The sequence below is a fragment of the Nerophis lumbriciformis genome, linkage group LG03 (genome assembly GCF_033978685.3).
Source record: "Nerophis lumbriciformis linkage group LG03, RoL_Nlum_v2.1, whole genome shotgun sequence".
Classification (NCBI taxonomy): domain Eukaryota; kingdom Metazoa; phylum Chordata; class Actinopteri; order Syngnathiformes; family Syngnathidae; genus Nerophis; species Nerophis lumbriciformis.
Window position 1 is genome coordinate 48594112 of NC_084550.2, and position 24275 is coordinate 48618386.

The 24275-nt window shown below is 39.4% G+C and overlaps 2 protein-coding genes across 2 annotated transcripts in view; both read left to right on the forward strand.

Annotated features, from left to right (window-relative positions):
- The window catches only part of iars1 (isoleucyl-tRNA synthetase 1), a 132644-nt gene that overhangs the window by 18823 nt on the left and 89546 nt on the right, over positions 1 to 24275 (forward strand). Inside the window, exons 8-11 of the mRNA XM_061938371.2 lie at positions 9699 to 9786; positions 11522 to 11582; positions 11708 to 11803; positions 13538 to 13660. Coding sequence (XP_061794355.1) covers positions 9699 to 9786; positions 11522 to 11582; positions 11708 to 11803; positions 13538 to 13660 — 368 coding nt within the window. The remainder of the gene's footprint in view (positions 1 to 9698; positions 9787 to 11521; positions 11583 to 11707; positions 11804 to 13537; positions 13661 to 24275) is intronic.
- On the forward strand, positions 18725 to 21093 carry LOC133574936 (glial fibrillary acidic protein). Its single transcript, XM_072912251.1, is given in 5 exon segments — positions 18725 to 18785; positions 18839 to 18970; positions 20106 to 20282; positions 20285 to 20471; positions 20473 to 21093. Coding segments are annotated over 5 exon segments (777 nt in total). The 3' UTR covers positions 20693 to 21093.

The window sequence follows — 24275 nt, forward strand, 5'->3', positions numbered from 1 at the left end:
CCTGACCACAGGTGCGACCTGTTCAGCAGCAGCAGGAGGAGGAGGAGGAGGAGGAGGTTGACTGACTGTGGCAGGACACCTCTGCCTCTGTTTCACTTCATGTTGCTGGTAAATAATATGGTTGTAGTAGTAGGCTAAAGTTAAATTATTTAGTATTCACTAATTAAAGGGGCAGAGCTTTAAGAGACATTTTAGCTTTTATATTTTATAAGATATATTTTTTGTAAGAACCACAATTAATAAATATATTTCAGTGAATCACTAATTGTTCAAATCTGTATATAAATATGTACATAAAATGTTGTAATTATATTCCAACTCCGCGTTCTTCTTGGTCATCACCGCTGCCGCCGCCCCCCCCGCCCACCCGCCGACCACACCACCACAAATAGATGCCTGTCCTGTGGGAAACACTGATATATATATATATATATATATATATATATATATATATATATATATATATATATATATATATATATATATAAAAAAAAGGATGACACAAGAGCACAGAGCTCCTGCCAACAGCAGCCACTACAGCGGTGCCATCTTGGGAAAAAAATAAATGAAAAATCATCTTGTAAAATGATGTCATTATCCACAAACATACTTTCCATTGATGGAATAACAAAAGTTTCCAATATGTCATCGTTAGCATTTATTGAATATACGACAGCAATCTCCCGAGTGCCATTACCTGTCATGCAGCACCATATCATCAATGACTGTGGAAATGTGCATGTTTTCTTCAGGCAGTCGTAGGGCTGGGTGATTATATGATCGGGATCGATGATCTTGATTAATTTGAGTTTGGTCACAGTGATCAGCTGTTAGCATATATTACCTCTGAAGTTAAAGTTAAAGTACCAATGATTGTCACACACACACTAGGTGTGGCGAAATTATTCTCTGCATTTGACCCATCACCCTTGATTACCCCCTGGGAGGTGAGGGGAGCAGTGAGCAGCAGCGTTGGCCGCGCCCGGGAATCATTTTTGGTGATTTAACCCCCAATTCCAACCCTTGATGCTGAGTGCCAAGCAGGGAGGTAATGGGTCCCATTTTTATAGTCTTTGGTATGACTCGGCCGGGGTTTGAACTCACAACCAACCGATCTCAGGGCGGACACTCTAACCACTAGGCCAAAACATGACAGAAATGTCTGTTAGAGCATTGGTCCCCAACCTTTTTGTAACTGCGGACCGGTCAACTGCACGTGAGCGGCAAGGCCGTGACCTTCGATCGACCTTCGCGGTACTGCATCAAAAACCGACATCAGTGTGTAAAGGATATCACCACATGGGCTCAGTAACACTTCAGAAAACCACTGTCAGTAACTACAGTTCGTCGCTACATCTGTAAGTGCAAGTTAAAACTTGACTATGCAAAGCGAAAGCCATTTATCAACAACACCCAGAAACGCCGCCGACTTTGCTGGGCCTGAGCTCATCTAAGATGGACTGATGCAAAGTGGAAAAGTGTTCTGTGGTCTGACGAGTCCACATTTCAAATTGTTTTTGGAAACTGTGGACATCGTGTCCTCCACACCAAAGAGGAAAAGAACCACCCGGATTGTCATAGGCGCGAAGTTCAAAAGCCAGCATCTGTGATGGTATGGGTGTGTATTAGTGCCCCAGGCATGGGTAACTTACACATCTGTGAAGGCACCATTAATGCTGAAAGGTACTCTGTTTGAACATTAAATATCTTGTCTTTGTAATCTATTCAATTGAATATAAGTTGAAAGGGATATGCAAATCCTTGTATTGATTTTATTTACGAATTACACAACGTGCCAACTTAATTGGTTTTGGGGTTTGTACATTTGCATGTGTTTGCGTCCGTGTGTGCCCGTTCCCCTGTCGTGAAAGTCAGGCTGGTAATGACGTAATTAATATTCAACACTGAAAAAACACTGGCTGAAAGTGGTGAATGGAGAATCCTTTTGAGCAGAAACGCAATGGACGATTTTATTTCCTGTAAAAGTACAATCTCAACCCGCAACACCTGCAGTGAGCAAACTTTTCCAAAAAATGGCGCCATAACACAAACAACAATCCTTTTCAGTGTCTCTGCTTGAGTTTGATGAAAACTATTGAACACAAAACATTTAGGACATTAGCGAGGAAAAATCCATAAATTAGCCGCACTGTTTTATAAGCCGCAAGGTTCTAAGCGTAGGAAAAAAGTAGCAGCTTATAGTCTAACATTATTTATATGAGGGCTGGGCGATATATCGATATACTCGATATATCGTAGGTTTGTCTCTGTGCAATATAGAAAATTACTATATCGTGATATTCGAGTATACGTTCTCACGCAGTTGCTTTTAGCTGCGGGCATTACACTACAGGCTCTTCTCACTCTTTGTTGTCACATACGTAGACGTCCTCGCGGAGCAGAGAGGTAGCGGCATGGGTAACGTTAGCTGTGGTGCGAGTGGTAATACGAGAGAAAGAAGGTGCGAATCTGGTAACAAATGAAGGAAGAATTAATTCCCAAGAAAAACAGCAGGGGGTCCATCGTCTGGTGGTGGTTTGGCTTCAAGTGGGAATATGTCGAACAGACAACCGTAATTTGTCAAGTGTGGGGCAAAAGCGTTGCTACAAAAAGTAGCATTACTGCTAATATGTAGCATCATTTGAAAAGTCACATGCTAGAGAATGAAGAGTGCTTGAAACTCTGTCAACATCTCCGTTCGGTGCCACACCAACAAAATGCCCAAGCAACCATTTCCGCATCAACACCGTTTGAAAAAAATAGTCAACAGAAGGAGATAACGTCCGCAGGAACCTACCACATAGCGAAGGACATACACTATTTGATTTACTATTATGCAGCTCATTTTTATTTGACACTTATTGAAATATCTTGTGACATCATGCACAAAAGTGCACTTTATTTGTTTTTAACTATTGCAGTAGCGTTCTGTACAAAGAGTGCACTTTAATTTAGTGTTGTTTTGATATGTCATCTTAGTGACATCATGCACAAAAGTACACTCATAGCTTGTTTTAAAATGTCTCTGACAATCTTGCACTTTGTTTTGGAAATGACATGAATGTTTGTGCCACTGCTTAATAACTGTTTAATAAATACAGTTTTGGTCAATTGGCTTAGCTGTGATTTCCCTCTCTGCACGAAAGTTTAAAATGAGCATATATTAATGCAGTATGAACAAGAATGTTTTAATGTAGACACACAGAATCATCATACTGCTGTGATTATATGCATCAAGTGTTCATTCAAGGCTAAGGCAAAATATTGAGATGTATATCGTTTATCGTGACATGGCCTAAAAATATTGAGATATTTAAAAAAGGCCATATCCCCCAGCCCTAATTTATATTATACTATTTATATTTTCAAAATTGAGTGATTCCATAATTTTTTTCACTCAGTTTGATTTGAAAATTAAACTGTTACTGACTACTACAATTTATATGTTGGATTTATTTTAGTGTTTCTTAAAGCAAGAAAGTTGCCATAACTATAGTTTTGTGTCATATCTGTTATCTGCTACAAAATTAAATAACTGAATGAACATCCTCCAAGTCGGGTGATTGCATAATTTTTTCCAGGGGTTGTGTATGTCATCATTTTAGAATGTCAGTGTACCGGTACTTCCTTTAGAGCCATTGGATGAGGACTTGTGACGTCACTTAAATCCGACCTGCAAACATGTTAGTTCTTAGCATTAGCCAATTTTATCAAGTGCATAACACTGAGGCCTTCAGATTGTGCCTGGAAATCCTGTTTGTGTCATGGCTTGATTGTTATTTTGCACTTCAGCTAAGGGCTTTCTCGTTTAAAAAAAAATACTGAGACCAAATTAATGAAGGAACATCTCAGAAAGGCTCTGCCACGACAAAAGTATTTTTTGGTTTCTTCTTGTATGACTTTCTAGCCTTCATACATGTTTGTGCTGATGGATGCTTCCAGTGGAACTTGCGCTCAGGCAGAAAGAAGCCCCTTTCACACAGAGATCCTACATTATTGGTACATCAGAGCATTAACATACTGTAGATCAGTGGTTCTCAACCTTTTTTCAGTGATGTACCCCCTGTGAACATTTTTTTAATTCAAGTACCCCCTAATCAGAGCAAAGCATTTTTGGTTGAAAAAAAGAGATAAAGGAGTAAAATACAGCACTATGTCATCAGTTTCTGATTTATTAAATTGTATAACAGTGCAAAATATTTCTCATATGTTTTGGTCTTACTTGAACTATTTGGAAAAAAAGATATAAAAATAACTAAAAACTTGTTGAAAAATAAACAAGTGATTATAATTTAAATTATAAATAAAGATTTCTACACATAGAAGTAATCATCAACTTAAAGTGCACTCTTTGGGGATTGTAATAGAGTTCCATCTGGATTCATGAACTTAATTCTAAACATTTCTTCACAAAAAAATAAATCTTTAACGTCAATATTTATGGAACATGTCCACAAAAAAATCTAGCTGTCAACACTGAATATTGCATTGTTGCATTGTAATGAATGGAATAGCCTACTTGATTTGATGTTCAGTTTATGAACTTACATTCATATTTTGTTGAAGTATTATTCAATAAATATATTTATAAAGGATTATTGAATTTTTGCTATTTTTAGAATATTTAAAAAAAATCTCACGTACCCCTTGGCATACCTTCAAGTACCCCCAGTGGTACGCGTACCCCCATTTGAGAACCACTGCTGTAGATGGTGCATTTATTTGTATGTTCCTCTCACACAAAACCCAGAAATGTAGACTTTTTATGCCCGGAGCTGCACACAAAAAAAGGTTGCTTTACAACGAAGCCCCCAGTGAGCTTCACTGGCCAGGGTAAGTTGGGTCCATTAAAGGCAAAAGCCACCAGAAAGTTTTGGTGGCTATCATACATCTGTTTGTAAGAGTAGCTATTACAGAAAATCAGTTTACTTTTTGTTTTGACTTGTATTTATTTTATGAGCTTGAATGTGCTGTCGAGTGAGCAAGCCTGCCAAGGTTTTGACTCGATGAAATATTGTCAATCTTTCTATTTAGTTCTATCAAGAGAGTCCCCCTGTTAACTCTCCTTCCATAAAGACAATTGGAAGTTTCTGTAAAGCAGAACAAGACAACGGGGAGTGTTTAATTTCTTTACACTCAAGAAATTTAAATTTTTTGTAAAATCGTGCCGCCCTATTTACAAACCTCAAACTCATAATCATAACCCTGTCCCGGCTTTCTGCCATTCCTTTTTTCATTGTTGCTCTCCAGTCTGTTACAGCTCTCATCTTAATGCATACGGTGGACAATTGGCTGGGTAGTTGTCTCATTGCTGTTCACTAGGAATCGCCACCGAAACCCTCCCTCGTTTGCTTGCTTGTCAAACTTTATTCTAGAACATAAATCATGCCTCTCACCTGAATGGTAGAAGATTGAGGGCGTATTCCGACAAATTGGTGCACTTTGACAGCAAATTTAGATCCGGAAATGGCGAGAACGACATGAAAAGACGCTTGGTTCCACCCCCTTTTTAGCAAAAATTATGAGTCACTCTTTGTCTAAATGGGAACATATGATTATCCCAGTAGTCAGCATCCGAATGACAGCCGACCTTGTACAGTAAGTGATGTTTTATTATGTTTGTTGGCTCTCATAAAGTCTGCAGTGAGTAACAATCAGTGATGTTGGAAAAAGAAAAAGCGAATGTCATTATGCATTTTTGAAATGTATGCTCTGTGTGTGTCTATATATAAGCAAAATATGTAAATGCTATTATAAATGTGCCTGTTACTACATTGCATATATACTTACGTTATGTATATAAAACCTTAATAGAGTTATTTGGATGTTTTTTAAGCGCTTTATAGGCAGAATAGATAAGCTCCCAGAGTCTCCATTGTAAGCGGACTTTTGATTGCATTTATTTACTACTAAGACTGCATTAAAAAAAATGCACCCATCGTCATGTCTTTCATAATGATTGTGAACGATGCACCAATGACAGTTACAGCGAGTGAGGTTGTATTCAGTAACACGCGCAATTATGATTCCACCATTAAAACTCAAGTAAGTCGTTCTCTCTGTTCTATATTGCTGTAATTATAACAATTTGTTGTAGAATTATTATTTTTGATACATTTATTCATCATTCAATCCGTATAACTCTAATTGAATAAATATTGGTCCATTTAATTTGAATGTCACAAAATTCCATAAAAATCTCAAGGCATTGTTTTTTGTTTTCTTTAAAAAATGTGCATGTTTTCAGTTTTTCAAGGAACGATTTTGGCACAGGCGCACCGTATTTAAAGTACCGATTTGGTACTAATATTTGTTAACATATAAACGACTATCCATCCCTACTGTTCCTACAGAACAGATTCTTGGGAATAAGCTGACTTGTAGAGGCACTGAGAAAGGAGCTACTGCCTTTTTACTTGGGATGGGAATCTTGTAACAACTCTCGCTTCAATTCTATTATGATTCAGAATCAATTCTCAATTTAACTGATCTTTTATTATTTATGTAAAATGTAATTAAACCTTTTCAAAACAAATTGCACGTTGGAAAAGTTCCTCTTTGGTGCAACGAGTAAGCACGTAAATGCTTGAAGAAACGTTTTTTTAAATATATAATTCTTGAACATATTGAATCGATTCTTAACCGTTACAAATAAAAATCGTGATTCAGATGTGAATACATTTTTACTGTATTCTGTGTGAAAAGTACCAGTAGGAAATAGGGCGATTTTCGGCTTCTACGGTGGTGTCAGAGCTGTAACAATGGCTAGTTAGCGCCTGTATGGAAGTGTGTATTTGCAATACAGTTGTCTGAGTGTGAAGTTAAACACCTCAGACACCGTTCTTCAGTCTTGTGTCGAGAGCAATCTTTACTGTCCGATAAGTTTCACAGGATTTGCTAGTGTCTGTGTATAGTATAAGGCACTGGCGAATAAATGCCGGATCTGCCGTTGCAACTTTGATATGCAGGATCTCAGTGTAAAAGATGTTAGTGTGAGTAGGAACGTTTTTTATACCTCATCCTACTATGACTTAACAATTACGCTACGGTTGTCACGTAATTATTTACAACTCATGCATCCCCTTTTGGCGGTGTAGAGAGAGAGAGAATGTGACATCCCCTTCTCATACTGCAGGGGGCATTGTTGCAGCACTGTCTGAGCTAATGACTTGCACCGCCAGTGCTGCATGGGAGAGCGCCTCGGAATACCAATGATTTTTTTTTTTGCTTTGCATCAGTTCAGCCTCCCCCTGCCCCAGCTTCCCTCTCATCCTCTCTCGTTTCATCTCCATCCAAAATGTTCTGCCCATTGACTTCCACCATCCACCTGTTTTTGACCCGTCATTGCTCTGATTTTTGCTGTGTCTCGCTGTTTTTATGTCTCAGGGGTTGTCAACCGTTGCAGGTCTGTGCTTCGTAGTCATTTGTCACACCAACCCGAAAGGGAAAGATATTTTACTGGTTCCAATATTTTATTTTCTGCCCTTTATAATAAATAAAATGCTCTGCTTTTTATTTGTGGCTTGGTCGTTTTTGTGTTTTGGGACGGTTCTGGTTATCCCTGTTAGCAACTTTTCCATTCGCTCTGTCGCCGCATGAGCAGCTTCACAGCGCCGCCATGGAGTCCTTACCTGACCTTGACTTTAATGGCGAGGGCCTTTGTTGTTACTTAAGCAGGATTCGTCATCCCTGTTAAAGGCGTCACAACTCCCAGTGCAGAACATGTTCTCTGTCCCGTCGCTGTTTGTCATACATGAAACTAGGATCAATAAACATTAATCACTCTGTCAGGGCCATTTGTTACAGCATTCATAAATTAAGCAGAGCATAAGAAAAATCATCATTCACGTTGCCGTGAATGCGGACAGCTTAGAAGACACTAACGGGGAGAAATTGATTTGCAATGGCCACTAAGCATTATATGTCACACTAGATATGGGATAATCATTCTTTGTTGTGCAGCTCTCTCCCTCTCTCCTTAGTTTTGATGTTGTTCTAGTGTATAGATTTGTGTACGGTCAAACCTCCAAAGTTATATACACCTTTTGTTTTGTGACACAAGTTCACGTAAACATTTTTCAATTAGTTGTTCCCACTGGAAATGAGTACATTTGTTACACAGTTATATGGAATAGAATTCACACTGAACAAAAATATAAATGCAACACTTTTGTTTATGCTCCCATTTTTCATGAGTTGAACTTTTACAATATACCGTATTTTTCGGACTATAAGTAAGTCGCAGTTTTTTTTCATAGGGTGCGACTTTACTCAGGAGCGACTTATGTGTGAAATTATTAACAAATTACCGTAAAATATCAAATAATATTAATTAGCTCATTCACGTAAGTGACTAGACGATAAGATTTCATCGGATTTAGCGAATAGGAGTGACAGATTGTTTGGTAAACGTATAGCATGTTCTATATGTTATAGTTATTTGAATGACTCTTACCATAATATGTGACATTAACATACCAGGCACGTTCTCAGTTGGTTATTTATGCCTCATAACGTACACTTATTCAGCCTCTTGTTCGCTATTCTTTATTTATTTTAAATTGCCTTTCAAATGTTTATTCTTGGTGTTGGGTTTTATCAAATACATTTCCCCAAAAAATGCGACTTATACTCCAGTGCGATTTATATATTTTTTTCCTTCTTTATTATGCATTTTCGGCCGGTGCGACTTATACTCCGAAAAATACGGTACACAAAAGACCCATCCCTCTTCTAAATCTGTGTTAGTGAGCATTTCTTCTTTGCCAAGATAATCCATCCCACGTCACAGGTGTGACATATCAAGATGCTTATTAAAGAGTTTGATTATTACACAGGTGTGCCCTAGGCTGACCACAATAAAAGGCCACTCTGAAATGTGCAGTTTTATCACACAACACAAAGCCACAGATGTCGCAAGTTTTGAGGGAGCTGTTTCCCGTGAATTTAATGTTCATTTCCCTACCACAAAACGTCTCCAATAGCGTTTCAGAGAATTTAGCAGTATATCCAAACGGCCTCACAACTGCAGACCATGTGTAAGCACACCAGCCCAGTACCTCCACATCCAGCAGGTACTTCTCCATGATCGTCTGAGACCAGTCACCCGGACAGCTACTGCAACAATTGGTTTGCATAACTAGATTTCTGCACAAACTGTGAGAAACCGTCTCAGGGGAAGCTCATCTGCATGTTTGTCATCCTCATCCGGGTCTCGACCTGACTGCAGTTTATCGTCGTAACCGACTTAAATGGGCAAATGCTCTTATTTGATGGTGTCTGGCACATTGGAGAGCTGACAGTGAATTACAAAATCATTAAAATTTTTAGTTTAGTGTGACTTCAGAATTTTCATTTTGATATTCTCTCTCGCTGTTAAAATAAACCTACCATTAAAATGATAGACTTAATTTCTTTGTTAGCGATCAAATAATGATTTTCCGCCACTGTAATAAAATTACTTTGTAATTTTTCCTTCCCTGTTCTATGGTTGACATCACAGTTTTCCTCTTTGCCAAAAAACACACCACCCTTGTGAAATTGATACTTGAAACTTTGAAGTTTTCTGAGATTTTGCAATAAAGATGGTTTCGTTTGACCTTTGAGGCATATTTTTCCTGTGGTTGTACGACTTTGAGGAGGTTTGACTTTATTTATATAATTATGCTGATGTGTCTTCTGTGTTGTCATCCCCCCAGATAACACCACAGGCAAGACGTACATCATGATGGAGTCTCGGCTGGGCGCGTTATTTAAATCGGAGAGCGAGTACATGCTTCTGGACAAGTGAGTCTAAAAGCCTCTTTTTCCCCAATATGCACATGAGTGAGTCATCTATCCCTTTTTAGATGGACATAATTAAACACACCAGTCTCACTTTCTTAGTAGCTGGCCTGAGTGGAAATAACAGCACAGTGCATTTATGATATTACACTCAAAGCCACAGCATTACATTTTTACAAATAAATACCACTATATTGCCAAAAGTATTTGGCCACCCATCCAAATGACGAGAATCAGGTGTCCTAATCACTTGGCCCGGCCACAAGTGTATAAAATCAAGCTCTTAAGCATTGAGACTGTTTCTACAAACATTTGTGAAAAAATGAGCCGCTCTCAGGAGCTCAGTGATTTCCAGGAACTGTCATAGGGTGCCACCTGTGCAACAAATCCACTCGTGAAACTTTCTCGCTCCTAAATATTCCAAAGTCAACTGTCTGCTTTATTATAAAAAAAATGGAAGAGTTTGGGAACAATAGCAACTCAGCCACCAAGTGGTAGGCCACGTCAACTGACAGAGAGGGGTCAGCGGATGCTGAAGCGCATAGTGCAAAGAGGTCGCCGACTTTCTGCACAATCAGTTGCTACAGAGCTCCAAACTTCATGTGACCTTCCAATTATTCCACGTACAGTACGCAGAGAACTTCATGGAACGGGTTTCCATGGCCGATCAGCTGCCTCTAAGTCATACATCACCAAGTCCAATGCAAAGCGTCGGATGCAGTGGTGTAAAGCACGTCGCCACTGGACTCTAGAGCAGTGGAGACGCCTTCTCTGGAGTGATGAATCACGCTTTTCCTGGCAATCTGATGGACGAGTCTGGGTTTGGAGGTGGTGAAATTTGGTGGAGAAGGAATTATGGTGTGGGGTTGTTTTTCAAGGGTTGGGCTTGGCCCTTTAGTTCCAGTGAAAGGAACTTTGAATGCTCCAGGATACCAAAACATTTTGGACAATTCCATGCTCCCAACCTTGTGGGAACAGTTTGGAGCGGGCCCTTCCTCTTCCAACATGACTGTGCACCAATGCACAAAGGGGGGTCCATAAAGACATGGATGACAGAGTCTGGTGTGGATGAACTTGACTGGCCTGCACAAAGTCCTGACCTGAACCGATGGAACACCTTTCGGATGAATTAGAACGGAGACTGAGAGCCAGGCCTTCTCGACCAACATCAGTGTGTGACCTCACCAATGCACTTTTGGTAGAATGGTGGAAAATTCCTTTAAACACACTCCGCAACCTTGTAGACAGCCTTCCCAGAAGAGTTGAAGCTGTAATAGCTGCAAAATGTGGACCGACATCATATTGAACACTATGGGTTAGGAATGGGATGGCACTTCAAGTTCATATGTGAGTCAAGGCAGGTGGCCAAATACTTTTGGCAATATACAGGTAGTGTATCTTTTTTTGACTGGTTAAAACATTTTATTATGACTTTGTGAGCCACAGAAGCTGCAAATGAGCATAAATGCTAATACTGCATGAACCACTGAGCCTAAGTACTTCTACATAATTATGTGTAATTAAAATGAGCGAAAACTTTGTGAAACCAGTAAATAACTTGATACAATCTTAATAAAATGTCTTTAGGTGCAGTGCATGCAAGGTCTCCTGTGGGATTGTGTTTTCTAAGTTTGTCTTTTTCCAACTTCTTCTTCCCCTTAACTGTTTTCTGAAAAGTTTTAATACGCTTTGTGCAATCCCTGACATGCAACTTGAAATGTGTTCCCTGCATTTCCAGATTTCCTGGCAAAACACTGAGGGGAAAGAAATACAAGCCTCTTTTCAATTACTTTGCCAAGGTTTGTAAACTCTGTTGCTCTCGCACACTTTTTATGTGTTGTCATAAACTAATCCTACCTTTCTCCCCAATTACGTCACATGTCTTTCTGCAAATTTACCTTTTTTCCATTCACTTTTTGTCTAGTGTGGTGACAAAGGAGCATTCCAAGTGGTGACAGATAACTACGTCAAAGAGGAGGAGGGCACTGGAGTGGTCCATCAGGCACCTTACTTTGGAGCCGTAAGTATGGATTTGAATCTGTTTGATCATTTATAGCTGTGCAGTGTTCAATACTTGTATTGAATACGCTGTGCGGGTGGAGAAGTCACGCTACTGTATCAGAGGTATCTCGTCATTGCTATTGGAGGTAGAAGACCATGTCCAATTGTGAAGCAAAATTAAAATTAAATCAAGTGGAAATTGATAGTATATGAAACTAAGTTCTTGGGAATAATTGATCATAAATTATGTTGGAAACCGCAGATTGAATATATAAAGGGAAAAATATCCTAATTCATTGCTATTCTTTAAAGAGTAAGACACATGCTGAATAAGAAATGTCTGCATGTGTTGTATTATTTTATTTTTCCATATCTAACATATTGTGTTGAAGTTTGGGGGGATGCTTATAAAACAAACAGACTCAATAGTTCAACTTGAAAAAAGGGTAATTAGAATAATACACACGTGTGGTACTATGAACCTACCAATCCATTATTCATAAGTCCTAATGTGTTAAAATGTTCAGATATTGTTTATAAAAACAATGGAAATTGTGTTTCGAGTAAAGAACAGCCTTCTAGCTTGTATTTTTAGGTTATTTAAATTAAGAGGAGAAAACTATTTTACGGGGGATATTGATTTTTGAAATATGTAAAGTAAGAAGGAATATAAAATACAAATGTATTTCAGTTTTAGTAGTTAAATGGTGGAACAAGCTCAGTGATGAGTTGAAGACATGTAGTTCTTTGTTAAGGTTTAAGAAAGCCTTGAAAGGTGAAATAATGGAAAATTATAAAATATAGCAACGATTACTTTCATCCCATTGATTTTTTTGAACGATGTTCCAGGCAATCTAATTTTCAGTGGATGTATAGGATAGGCAAATATAAGCCTTGGCTTCAGCCTATTCTTTTTTCTGTCATTCTTTTTCTTTTCTTGTGTGTATGTGTATGATTGTTAATTAGTATAATCTGTGCTGATAAATTGACCACACAAAATGTTTGATTATATGACCGAAATAAACTCATTTCATTCATTCAAGGTGGCAGGGCTGCTTCAAGGCTGTAGGCAGCTGTCTATGCTTTACTGCCACCACAGCCCAGCCTATTTACCAAATAGACTGTCAAACCAAACCCTAACAAGCCTTTTCTAAAATGTTTTCTAAATGCTGCAGTATTAATTTTTTAAAATGACATTCCTGGGGGAAAAATTGGTCAAAATGAGAAAAGCACCAATTTATTTTATCAATGTATTTCTTTTTTGCTCTAAAGAAGTGAAAAAACTAACACAGATTTAAATTTTTCTGCGCTCATGTTCTCGTGACAAGAAGCCAAATGACCCCCGTTAGCCATCCAGGGTGTTTAAATACAGAACACATTTACAGTTAGACCACAATTAGATCCTTCACGCCAAGTTGTCACATTTCAGCAGTGTTTGTTTCAGCTCGCAAAGGGGATCTAGCCAGACACGGAATTCAGTAAGGAGTCATAACGTGTCTTTAGTGCTTACGAGACAGCATGGCAATGAGTTTGAGTAATGACTTATTTAGAGTTTAATCTACTTTGTGGAAATGATTAGGAAAGGAAAAAATACCTAATGAAAATGATGGCTATTACTATTGAGGTAATGTCACTATAGAGACACAATCTTACATTTATGAAAACAGTCTTGTGCTGAGGTCAATGATATTTGTGGCGGTGACTAACCGTGTGAAGGAAATTGGTTATCATAATCAATGTTTTCCCCGTGTAGGACGATCACAGGGTGTGCACCGAATACAACATCATCCAACGAGACCAGGCTCCTATCTGCCCGGTGGATGCCTCCGGCTGCTTCACTTCAGAGGTTTCCGACTTCGCAGGACAATATGTCAAAGTGAGTGACACGTCAGGACATTTGACCATAAACTCCGGATCAGTATTGAGAGCCGCTTAGATTCAACATTTATTTTTGCACATTCTGTGCTTACAGCTAAGATGACTAATGTATTTTCCGGACCATAGGGCGCACCGGATTATAAGGCGCATTAAAGAAATCATTATTTTTTTCTAAATGTAGATCATTTCCTTGTGGTCTACATAACATGTAATGGTTGTTCTTTGGTCAAAATGTTGCATAGATGATGTTTTACAGATCATCTTCAAGTCGCTTTCTGACAGTCGCTTCAGGATGCGCTGTTTTGTGGGCGGTCTTATTTACGTGGCTCACCTTCGGCAGCGTCTTCTCCCCGTCATCTTTGTTGTAGCGGTGTAGCGTGCAAGGACGGGAATGGAAGAAGTTAACTGTTTTAATGACATTCAGACTTTACTTAAATCAATAATGAAGCAGCATCTCCTCATCCGGAAACAACAACAATACCGGAAATGTGTCCTGTGAAAAACCGTCCGACCGGAACTCTCTAATAACTCAAGTTCCTTGGGTGAATAATGTAAACTCACTAGACCGGTATGTTTTAGCACTTTCATGACGAGTTTACTGACATATATAATAAGTAAGAACTTTACACTACTTTATATTAGAAATGGCAACAGCAGAGGGTGAATATTCCATAACAAGTAAAGAAAAAGAAAAAGCTTATCAGCTACAAAAGCGGACGCGCGCAATTTTGCAGGATTTATGCAGATCCCAAATACAGATCAGCAGGTACCAGAAGGTAAGAAAAGTTGCTTTTGCATAATATTGTGAAACAAAACCCCAGATAATGTCTTACCTTATACACACACCATAATAATACTCCTATGTTGAAGCACATCAAGCGGTGCGGCTTCATAGCTTACCAAAGTCGTACTAAAACATTTTGATAGATTTTTGAGCGCCGTGTGTAATGTTCTATATTCTCAATAGAACATATAAAATGTTGGTGTTTACTTGAGTCATATTGCCATCATAGTGCAGTCTACATGTATTTGTTTGACTGCCATCTACTGGTCACACTTATTACACTATGTACCAAATAAAATTGCTTCCAGGTCGGTAAGCAAAACCAGAATTATTTCATACATTAGGCGCACAGGGTTATAAGGCGCACTGTCGAGTTTTGAGAAGAAATAGGATTTTAAGTGCGCCATATAGTCCGGAAAATATGGTACTTCCTTTCCCTGCTGCTCTCCATTTAATATTGTCTAGAAAATGATTTATATTAATACTTGATTTGAGAACAACACTACGTCTATTTTACTGCTATTGAAAACCTCAAACCAAAGAGTTTTCTGAATGTTTGTGTGGCCATGAACGCATCACAAGCTGTGCGTGTTAGCACCAGGGACAGAGAGCGCATATGAAAGAGAGAGTGAGTGGCTGCTGTTGTTTTGGTGTGTTTTTGTGTTGAACTTTTTTTCAGAATCAGCTACTTTGTCGACAGCGGATGCGATTTTCTTCTCATGCATTGTGGTAGCGGAACGGTGCATTAAACAGTGTTGAAGCTGAGTGTCCATTGACTTGAATGGGGGAAATAGGTCGTTCCACTGCAACCAAACTAGACAGTTATTGGATAAATCCTCGTCTTTGTCCTGCCCATCGGACGCTGCGCGTCTCTGTAAGTGAATTGAAAGTGTGCTTGGCCTCGGGCGATCAGGACGCTGAGCTGCTGCATGATGATTGGATGATCTGTCTCAGGCTGAATCCCTTTTTGATTTACAGCAAAGTAAGGGAATGGTGATCTTGAAATATAAACAACTGCCAGAGTATTTTTCAAATTTCATTCCATTGCTTCGTGTTGATATGGATAGTTTTACAATACTCTAAGTGACGTTCTCTTGTAAAATCTTTTGTGTATTTTATGTTATTGGAGACTGTATTTGTGTTTTAGAGAGTAGCTGAAAATGAGCTTCCACTACTTGAAAGACCAGCAGCAGCCACTGATCTACAGTAATGTATTGGAATGTAAATTATTTTTTATTGGAATGTAGCAATTAGGGTTGTACAGTATACCGTTATTGGTATAGTACCGCGATACTAATGAATCATATTCGATACTATACCGCCTCTAAAAAGTACCGGTCCCCCACCTCCCGGCCTCCACGGCGACAAATAAAGTGAGTTTCTTACAAGTATCATCCCTGCAGGACGAGCTAAGGAATAGCTAAACATGCTTCCCTACACACCGTAGCTCACCAGCGTCACAATGTAAACAAAGGCCATTGGTGGATCTACACCTAACATCCACAGTAATGATACCAAGTACCGGAGCGTATCTATTCAATACTACTATAATTACATCGATATTTTTTAGCATCACAAAATCTTTTTTCGTTTTTTAAAAATATATATTATGTTTATAAACTCAGGAAATATGTCCCTGAACACGAGGACTTTGAATATGACCATTGTATGATCCTGTAACTACTTGGTATCGGATTGATACCTAAATTTGTGGTATCCAAAACTAATGTAAAGCATCCAAACAACAGAAGAATAAATGAGTATTACATTTTAACATAAGTAAATAGAACATGTTAAAAGAGAAAACAACCAAATATTAACAGTAAATGAACGAGTAGATTAATAATTCATTTTTTACCACTTGTCCTTAATAATTTTGACAAAATAATAGAATGATAAATGACACAATATGTTACTGCATATGTCAGCAGCTAAATTAGGAGTTTTTGTTTGCTTACTTACTAATAAAAGACAAGTTGTCTTGTATGTTCACTATTTTTATTTAGGACAAATTTGCAATAAGAAACATGTTTGTACCCTAAGATTTTTTGTTAAAAAAAATCTTAGGGTACCAAAATACCAATATTTTGGTACCAGTACCGAAATATTGGTATCGGGACAACACTAATAGCAATATTATGTGGCTATAAGTTCTATCATGTTTCTAAAAATATGTTTGAAGTCAAGAGGTTCACTGTTCCTGCAATACATTGAACAGTATTGGAATATATTACTAAATGGTTACATTTCATTAAGAATATAATTTATATCGTTCACAAAATCTTATTTTATGCAGTTTTTCTGACCAATGTCTTTCTTCAATTAAACTTCTAACACATATTGTTCACTCTAGTAAACATTCCCCCAACTACTTAAAATTGTGTTGTTAAATTTTTTTATTTCATGCCGAAATTTGGAAAAACCTTTTAGGGAAGATTCTGAAGTAGACAGTAGGGTATCGTATTTTGTGCATCAATGGGTTGCTGTAATCTGAAAAGTCTAGACCGTTTCAGTAATTCGATGTTGTATTATGAAACAATGGCACATTCTTCAGCCCACAACACCCAAAAGGCCAGCATGTAGTTGTTCTGGAGAACCTGTTGCCATAGCACACCTGTTTTCCTGGCCCACTCAATTTTGCTATTGTTGAATGAAATATCCAATTGTTTAAGTGATTAAGTATTTGACATAATGCTGCAAAAAGAACAGTAGTTGTCCTTTTAACTGACGCTAATAGTACATTGTTGGCTAATAACGTACAAACACTCACTGTCCAATACGAGTTCCAGCCATGTGATGAAATGTCTACAAAAACGCAGAAATCCTCATTTTTAAACATTCAAAATATCACTCCCGCGTTTAAAAAAAAAAAAAAAAATGAAATATCAAAAAAATTGTATCCAAACAAAATTTGTTGACTACTCGCCTCAGCCGCAGGTACTCGCTGTTCCTCTTGCCTAAACGCCGCACTGAATTGCACGACAGGGAGACTATCAGGGGCGCCGAAACAAGCTAGCTAGTTAGCATAGTTAGCATCATATAGCTGCTTGTTGTTGCTGCTTTCTACTTTAATAATCATAAATAAATAAATAATGATAAATGGGTTGTACTTGTATAGCGCTTTTCTACCTTCAAGGTACTCAAAGCGCTTTGACACTACTTCCACATTTACCCATTCACACACACATTCACACACTGATGGAGGGAGCTGCCATGCAAGGCGCTAACCAGCACCCATCAGGAGCAAGGGTGAAGTGTCTTGCTCAGGACACAACGGACATGACGAGGTTGGTACTAGGTGGGGATTGAACCAGGAACCCTCGGGTTGCGCACGGCCACTCTCCCACTGCGCCACGCCGTCCCTAAGTATTATATTTGAATTATTACATTCCGAACACTGCTAGTTTTGAACGAGTTGTAGTACTAGAATATTTATTCGTAGCCAGGGAGAAGGTGTCATTGTGGCGTGGCTATAGGGTAGAGTTGCCAAAGGGTAAACGTTTACGGAGTTCTCATGTACAGGCCAGATGTTTGGACACAACTTCTCATTCAGTGCGTTTTCTTTATTTTCTTTATTGAGCTTCAAGAGGTAGTCACCTGAAATGGTTTTCACCTCATAGGTGTGCTTGAAGCTCATCGAGAGAATGCCAAGAGTGTGCAAAGCAGTACGTAGAGCAAAGGGTGGCTATTTTGAAGAAGCTAGAATATAAAACATGTTTTCAGTTATATCACCTTTTTTTATTAAGTACATTACTCCACATGTGTTTATTCATAGTTTTGATGCCTTCAGTGACAATCTACAATGTAAATAGTCATGAAAATAAAGAAAACCCATTGAATGAGGAGAAGGTGTGTCTAAACTTTTGGCCTGTACTGTATGTTTTTACATTACATTTTAAATGTAATTTAATGTTAGTAAATTATCTTCTTAAAAAAACTAAGAATTCTGTGGTACATTACATGGGACATGTGTCAAAAAGACAGCCAAAATAGGTGGTAGATGAGAATACATCTAAAGGTAAAATATAGTAATAATATATACTATAGCATCCAATTGCAGAAAATGTAGTCTTGATTTATAAAAAAAAAAAAAATTGCAGCACTTAGTGCCGATAGAAATATTCCTCTTTTTTTTTGTTAGTTTTCCTTTTTTTTTCCTCAAAAGGTGCTCACATGCCTGGAGTCTTAAGGCTGTCTGAGACATTTTTGGTTGGTTTATACAATTACTTCAGTCACTAGGGAGGGCCACAAAAAGAGAAGTCCCACATCTCTGGCAACATGAAGAGTGTATCTTACAGCCAGAAGACCTTGCAGGTCAGCGGCTGTGGGGGCAGTACAGGTACAGAGCCTGTCTCAGTCCCGAGCCCCTGGATCTGCGAAACTGCCATTAAGCTAACAAGAAAGAGGAGATGCAGGAGCTAAATGTCAAGTTTGCGGGGTACATTGCGAAGGTGCAGGTGCTGGAGCAGACGAATGTTTCTCTTCAGGAGGCGCTGGCTACTCTGCAGGGTTTTTACAAGGAGTGCAAGAATACGCTCTGAAATTTCAAGAGGTGCGTGATCTGATTGAGGTTCTGACCAATGAGAAGTGGGCAGTTGATATTGAGTGAGGCTATATTGAATAGGAGCAGTAGATGTGGAAGTTAAAGCTGGGTGAGGAACTCATCGATTACTTCGGGGTAGGTGAGGCGACCCCTGATAGTTTCCAAAAGGACGAGCTGTGATATTCGTTCCGTCTTGGCACGGAAGCAGTGACCAGCAAACTGTGCGCAATGTTGGCTCAGATGGGTGCTTGCTCGAGGTAGGTTGCCGTATATTTGGTCCAAGGTGGGATGGGACTGCCACGACAAACCTTGAACCCTTCGAAGCAGGTTGGTATAGCAACCGCAAGGGGTTTGTGAAGGCGCACATTGAGGGTCCAGGTCTTAGAGCCGTACATGAGGATGGCAGATTTGAAGAGGTCTAGCTTAAGTGAATTAAGCAGGTTGGAGTGCCATATGCTATCCATTTTATTACTTGCTTTCCGGGCTTGGGCTTTCTTGGTACAGAAGTCATTACTGGAATCCATGGTCCAGGAACCGAGGTACTTAAAATCGTCAACTTGCTTAAGTGGGGCTCCAGATTTGGAGGACAGTTGTACAGCAGTTTCGGTTGAGACAAATTCTGTCTTCAAGGAGTTTTAGTGGAGACCAACGCAGTTAGCAGCATCCTCGAGAGCACGGAGAAGGGCCTCTGCATCTGCAGACGAGTTGGATGGTATTGCAATGTCATCTGCAAAATCAAAATCTGTGATGTATTTTGCCGGGTGTCAGCATCTAGTTTGGGGCTTTAATAGCAGCCCCATGTTGTTGTTAGCATCGAGAGAGACGCGGAGGACGTAATCTAGGACGATGATACAAAGAAAAGAGTGTCTCCCTGTAAAACGCCAGCGCTGATTTCAAATGACCCAGTTTCTCCATCAGGGGTGATAACTCTTGTACTGGTATTGGTGTAAAGAGCCTTAATGGCCAAAACAATCTCATCTGGAATACCATAGCGGGTTAGAATGATAAACATGGCCTCTCTGTTGACGGAATCAAAGGCTTTCTTGAAGTCAACGAACAGTAATGTAAGATCTTTCTTGGTTGAGGAACTAGCATGATATGGATAACGCTGCACAGCCGAAGCAGAGCTTGAGAAGCACACTGAGCAGCTTGTAGCAGAGATAGAGTTCCTTAAAAAGCATGATGAATAGGTGGCTAACTTGTTGAAACAGAGGACTCCCAAGATCACTGTCAAGTTGAATGAAGAGCGTCCTAAACTCGTGACCAACCTACCCAACATGCGGACAGAGATAGAAACAACGTCCAGGAGGCTTAGAAGTGGTACAAGAGCAAGTTTGACACTCTCAAGCAGCACGCTGGCAAACACGAGGAGCAAAAGAATACCATTAAGGGAGAAATTACAACCCTGCTTCGGCAGCTGACACACATCCAGAGCTCGATTGACACCCTGAGGGCTCGCATTGTCGACCTTGAGCTGCACCTAGGACATGGAGGTGTCCCATATGGAGAAGACGGGGATCCTGGAAGATGTCGTCGTACTCTTGGGAACCCAGCTCTGCAAGACCAAACTTGAGATGACCAAGTATTTTAAAGACTACCAGGCACTTCTTCACACTAAACTCAAGCTGTACGCAGAGATCGCCACCTTCAGGAAGCTGCTAGAAGGGAAGGAAGTGAGGCTGGGAGTTATCCAAGATCTGTGATTTATCAGATAAGTGGTTCTTCACATGCATGCAATTCCACAGACGACCATCAGAGCAGTGTAGTGTGTACAGAGAGCATCACCAATTGTTATTCCCCACCTCACCCTGCATACTTGCCTATCAAGGAAGGATAGTTATCTGACAAGCAGTTCTATGGAAATGAAGGGAAGCGTGTACCCAGCCCCCCAGTCTCCTTGACCTCATTTTCCAAACACATTCCCTTGCTTCCCAACCTGTCCTGGTCCTTACTGCGTCATATTTGACACTGGTTCTAAAAATAACCCCTTTTCCATTTAGTTGCTTCTTCTGTCCCCCACCCCTCACTCCATTTGTCATATTTGGCAGCCTTAATGTCTCTTTTGTCCTACCTGATACTGTTTCCCTCTATTAGTAGTCTCTGTCCTCAGTACATCTGTCACTTCCTTCAGCTTGTTTCGCTGTTTTGCAGTCAGTGATTTGTTTGATCCAAGTTTACTAATCAAACTTCAAAACTCTGTTGAGCAGATGTAAGCTAATAAAGATTGAAGTGAGTGCATACTTGATTAGTTTTGTTGTGCTCTCCTTTCTCCTGATGAGTATATCCTCTTCAGTTCCACTTTTGTAATCTTAGGGCCCCGTCTGCCCTTTTATGTTATAATACGGTAGATGTGTAGATTCAGCTTGGTGGGTTATCTCAAATAGAATTAAAACATTCCATATTTACTCAAATGTAAGACAAACCCTAATTTTGGAAAATCCTATTCAATATCAGTTAAATGGTTGATTACTTTAAAAAAAGATGTAATTTTGTATATAAGACAACCCTTTTTGTAGAAAATATGTGGTAGATTGCAATACAAAAAGGATATATATTGTAGGAGATAAGACGACTCTCCATTCGAGAAAAATAATGTGGTAGATTGCATTACTAAATATATATATTTTCGAGGATACAAGATGCCCCTTTTTTCAGAAAAAATGTGGTTGATTTACAAATAAATACATTTAAAAATAAAATTCAAAATATATCTGTATGTGTATGTATGTATGTACAGTGGGGCAAAAAAGTATTTAGTCAGCCACCGATTGTGCAAGTTCTCCCACTTAAAATGATGACAGAGGTCTGTAATTTTCATCATAGGTACATTTCAACTGTGAGAGACAGAATGTGAAAAAAAAATCCAGAAATTCACATTGTAGGATTTTTAAAGAATTTATTTGTAAATTATGGTGGAAAATAAGTATTTGGTCACTTCAAACAAGGAAGATCTCTGGCTCTCACAGACCTGTAACTTCTTCTTTAAGAAGCTCTTCTGTTTGAACTTGTTATCTGTATAAAAGACACCTGTCCACAGCCTCAAACAGTCAGACTCCAAACTCCACTATGGCCAAGACCAAAGAGCTGTCGAAGGACACCAGGAAAAGAATTGTAGACCTGCAACAGACTGTGAAGAGTGAATCTACAATAGGCAAGCAGCTTGGTGTGAAAAAGCAACTGTGGGAGCAATTATCAGAAAATGGAAGACATACAAGACCACTGATAATCTCCCTCGATCTGGGGCTCCACGCAAGATCTCATCCCGTGGGGTCAAAATGATCATGAGAACGGTGAGCAAAAATCCCAGAACTACACGGGGGGACCTGGTGAATGACCTGCAGAGAGCTGGGACCAAAGTAACAAAGGTTACCATCAGTAACACACTACGCCGACAGGGAATCAAATCCTGCAGTGCCAGACGTGTCCCCCTGCTTAAGCCAGTGCATGTCCAGGCCCGTCTGAAGTTTGCCAGAGATACAGCAGAGGATTGGAAGAATGTTATGTGGTCAGATGAAACCAAAATAGAACTTTTTGGTATAAACTCAACTCGTCGTGTTTGGAGGAAGAAGAATACTGAGTTGCATCCCAAGAACATCATACCTACTGTGAAGCATGGGGGTGGAAACATCATGCTTTGGGGCTTTTTTTCTGCTCAGGGGACAGGTCCACTGATCCGTGTTAAGGAAAGAATGAATGGGGCCATGTATCGTGAGATTTTGAGCCAAAACCTCATTCCATCAGTGAGAGCTTTGAAGATGAAACGTGGCTGGGTCTTCCAGCATGACAATGATCTCAAACACACCGTCCGGGCAACGAAGGAGTGGCTCCGTAAGAAGCATTTGAAAGTCCTGGAGTGGCCTAGCCAGTCTCCAGACCTCAACTCCATAGAAAATCTGTGGAGGGAGTTGAAAGTCCGTGTTGCTCGGCGACAGCCCCAAAACATCACTGCTCTCGAGAAGATCTGCATGGAGGAATAGGCCAAAATACCAGCTACTGTGTGTACAAACCTGGTAAAGACCTATAGTAATCGTTTGACCTCTGTTATTGCCAACAAAGGTTATATTACAAAGTATTGAGTTGAATTTTTGTTATTGACCAAATACTTATTTTCCACCATAATTTACAAATAAATTCTTTAAAAATCCTACAATGTGAATTCCTGGATTTTTTTCCACATTCTGTCTCTCACAGTTGAAGTGTACCTATGATGAAAATTACAGACCTCTGTCATCATTTTAAGTGGGAGAACTTGTACAATTGGTGGCTGACTAAATACTTTTTTGCCCCACTGTATATGTGTGTATGTGTATATTTGTGTATATATATATGTGTGTATATATGTATATATATATATGTGTGTATGTATGTATATATGTGTATGTACGTACATATGTGTATATATGTATTAGGGATGTCCCGATCCGATATTTGGATCGGATCGGCTGCCGATATTTGCCAAAAATTGCGTATCGGCAAGGCATGGGAAAATGCCGATCCAGATCCAGTTTTAAAAAAAAAACCTCCGGTCCGTGTTTTCCAACGCAGCGATTTATACAATACATTCCACTTTTCTGCTGCTCTGGAATTTCCGTTCCGCATTTTCCAGCACACCTTCAACACATCCACAGGTCTGTGGAATCTCACGCAGTTGCTTTTAGCTGCTGGCATTACACGACAGGCTCTTCTCACTCTTTCCTGTGTCTCCCTCTCACAGACAGCAAGTGCACCTTCTTACACACGTCACATACTGTCAGGTCATACGTCACATACGTATACGTCCTCCCCGAGCAGAGAGGTAGCAGCATGGCTAACGTTAGCTGTGATGCTAGCGCAGCCGTGCGAGCAACGCTCCCTCTAAGGTGCTCGCCTGTGCAATTGCGCACTGTTTAAGCGTCCTCTGCGCATAGCAAATCTATGCCACGCACAAAATCAAATAAAAAAAATAAGCGCATAACAATTTTCGACACACGGACACGACAGAGAAAACAGTTTTCGTCATCATTGTTCAAATATTGTGACGTCTGTCGAGACGCTTATCTCCATTCGGTGCCACACGTCCACACCATCAAAATGCCGAGGCAAAAATTTCCACATCAACACCGTCTGAAAAAATTCGTGATTTTTTTAGTTGTGATTTTCTTCTCTGCATGAAAGTTTAAAAGTAGCATATATTAATGCAGTATGAAGAAGAATGTTTTAATGTAGACATGCAAGCCTTGAAAGAAAATCAAGACTACATTTCCTGCAAATGGGTGCATTTCTACCCTATATTTTAACTGTAGATTT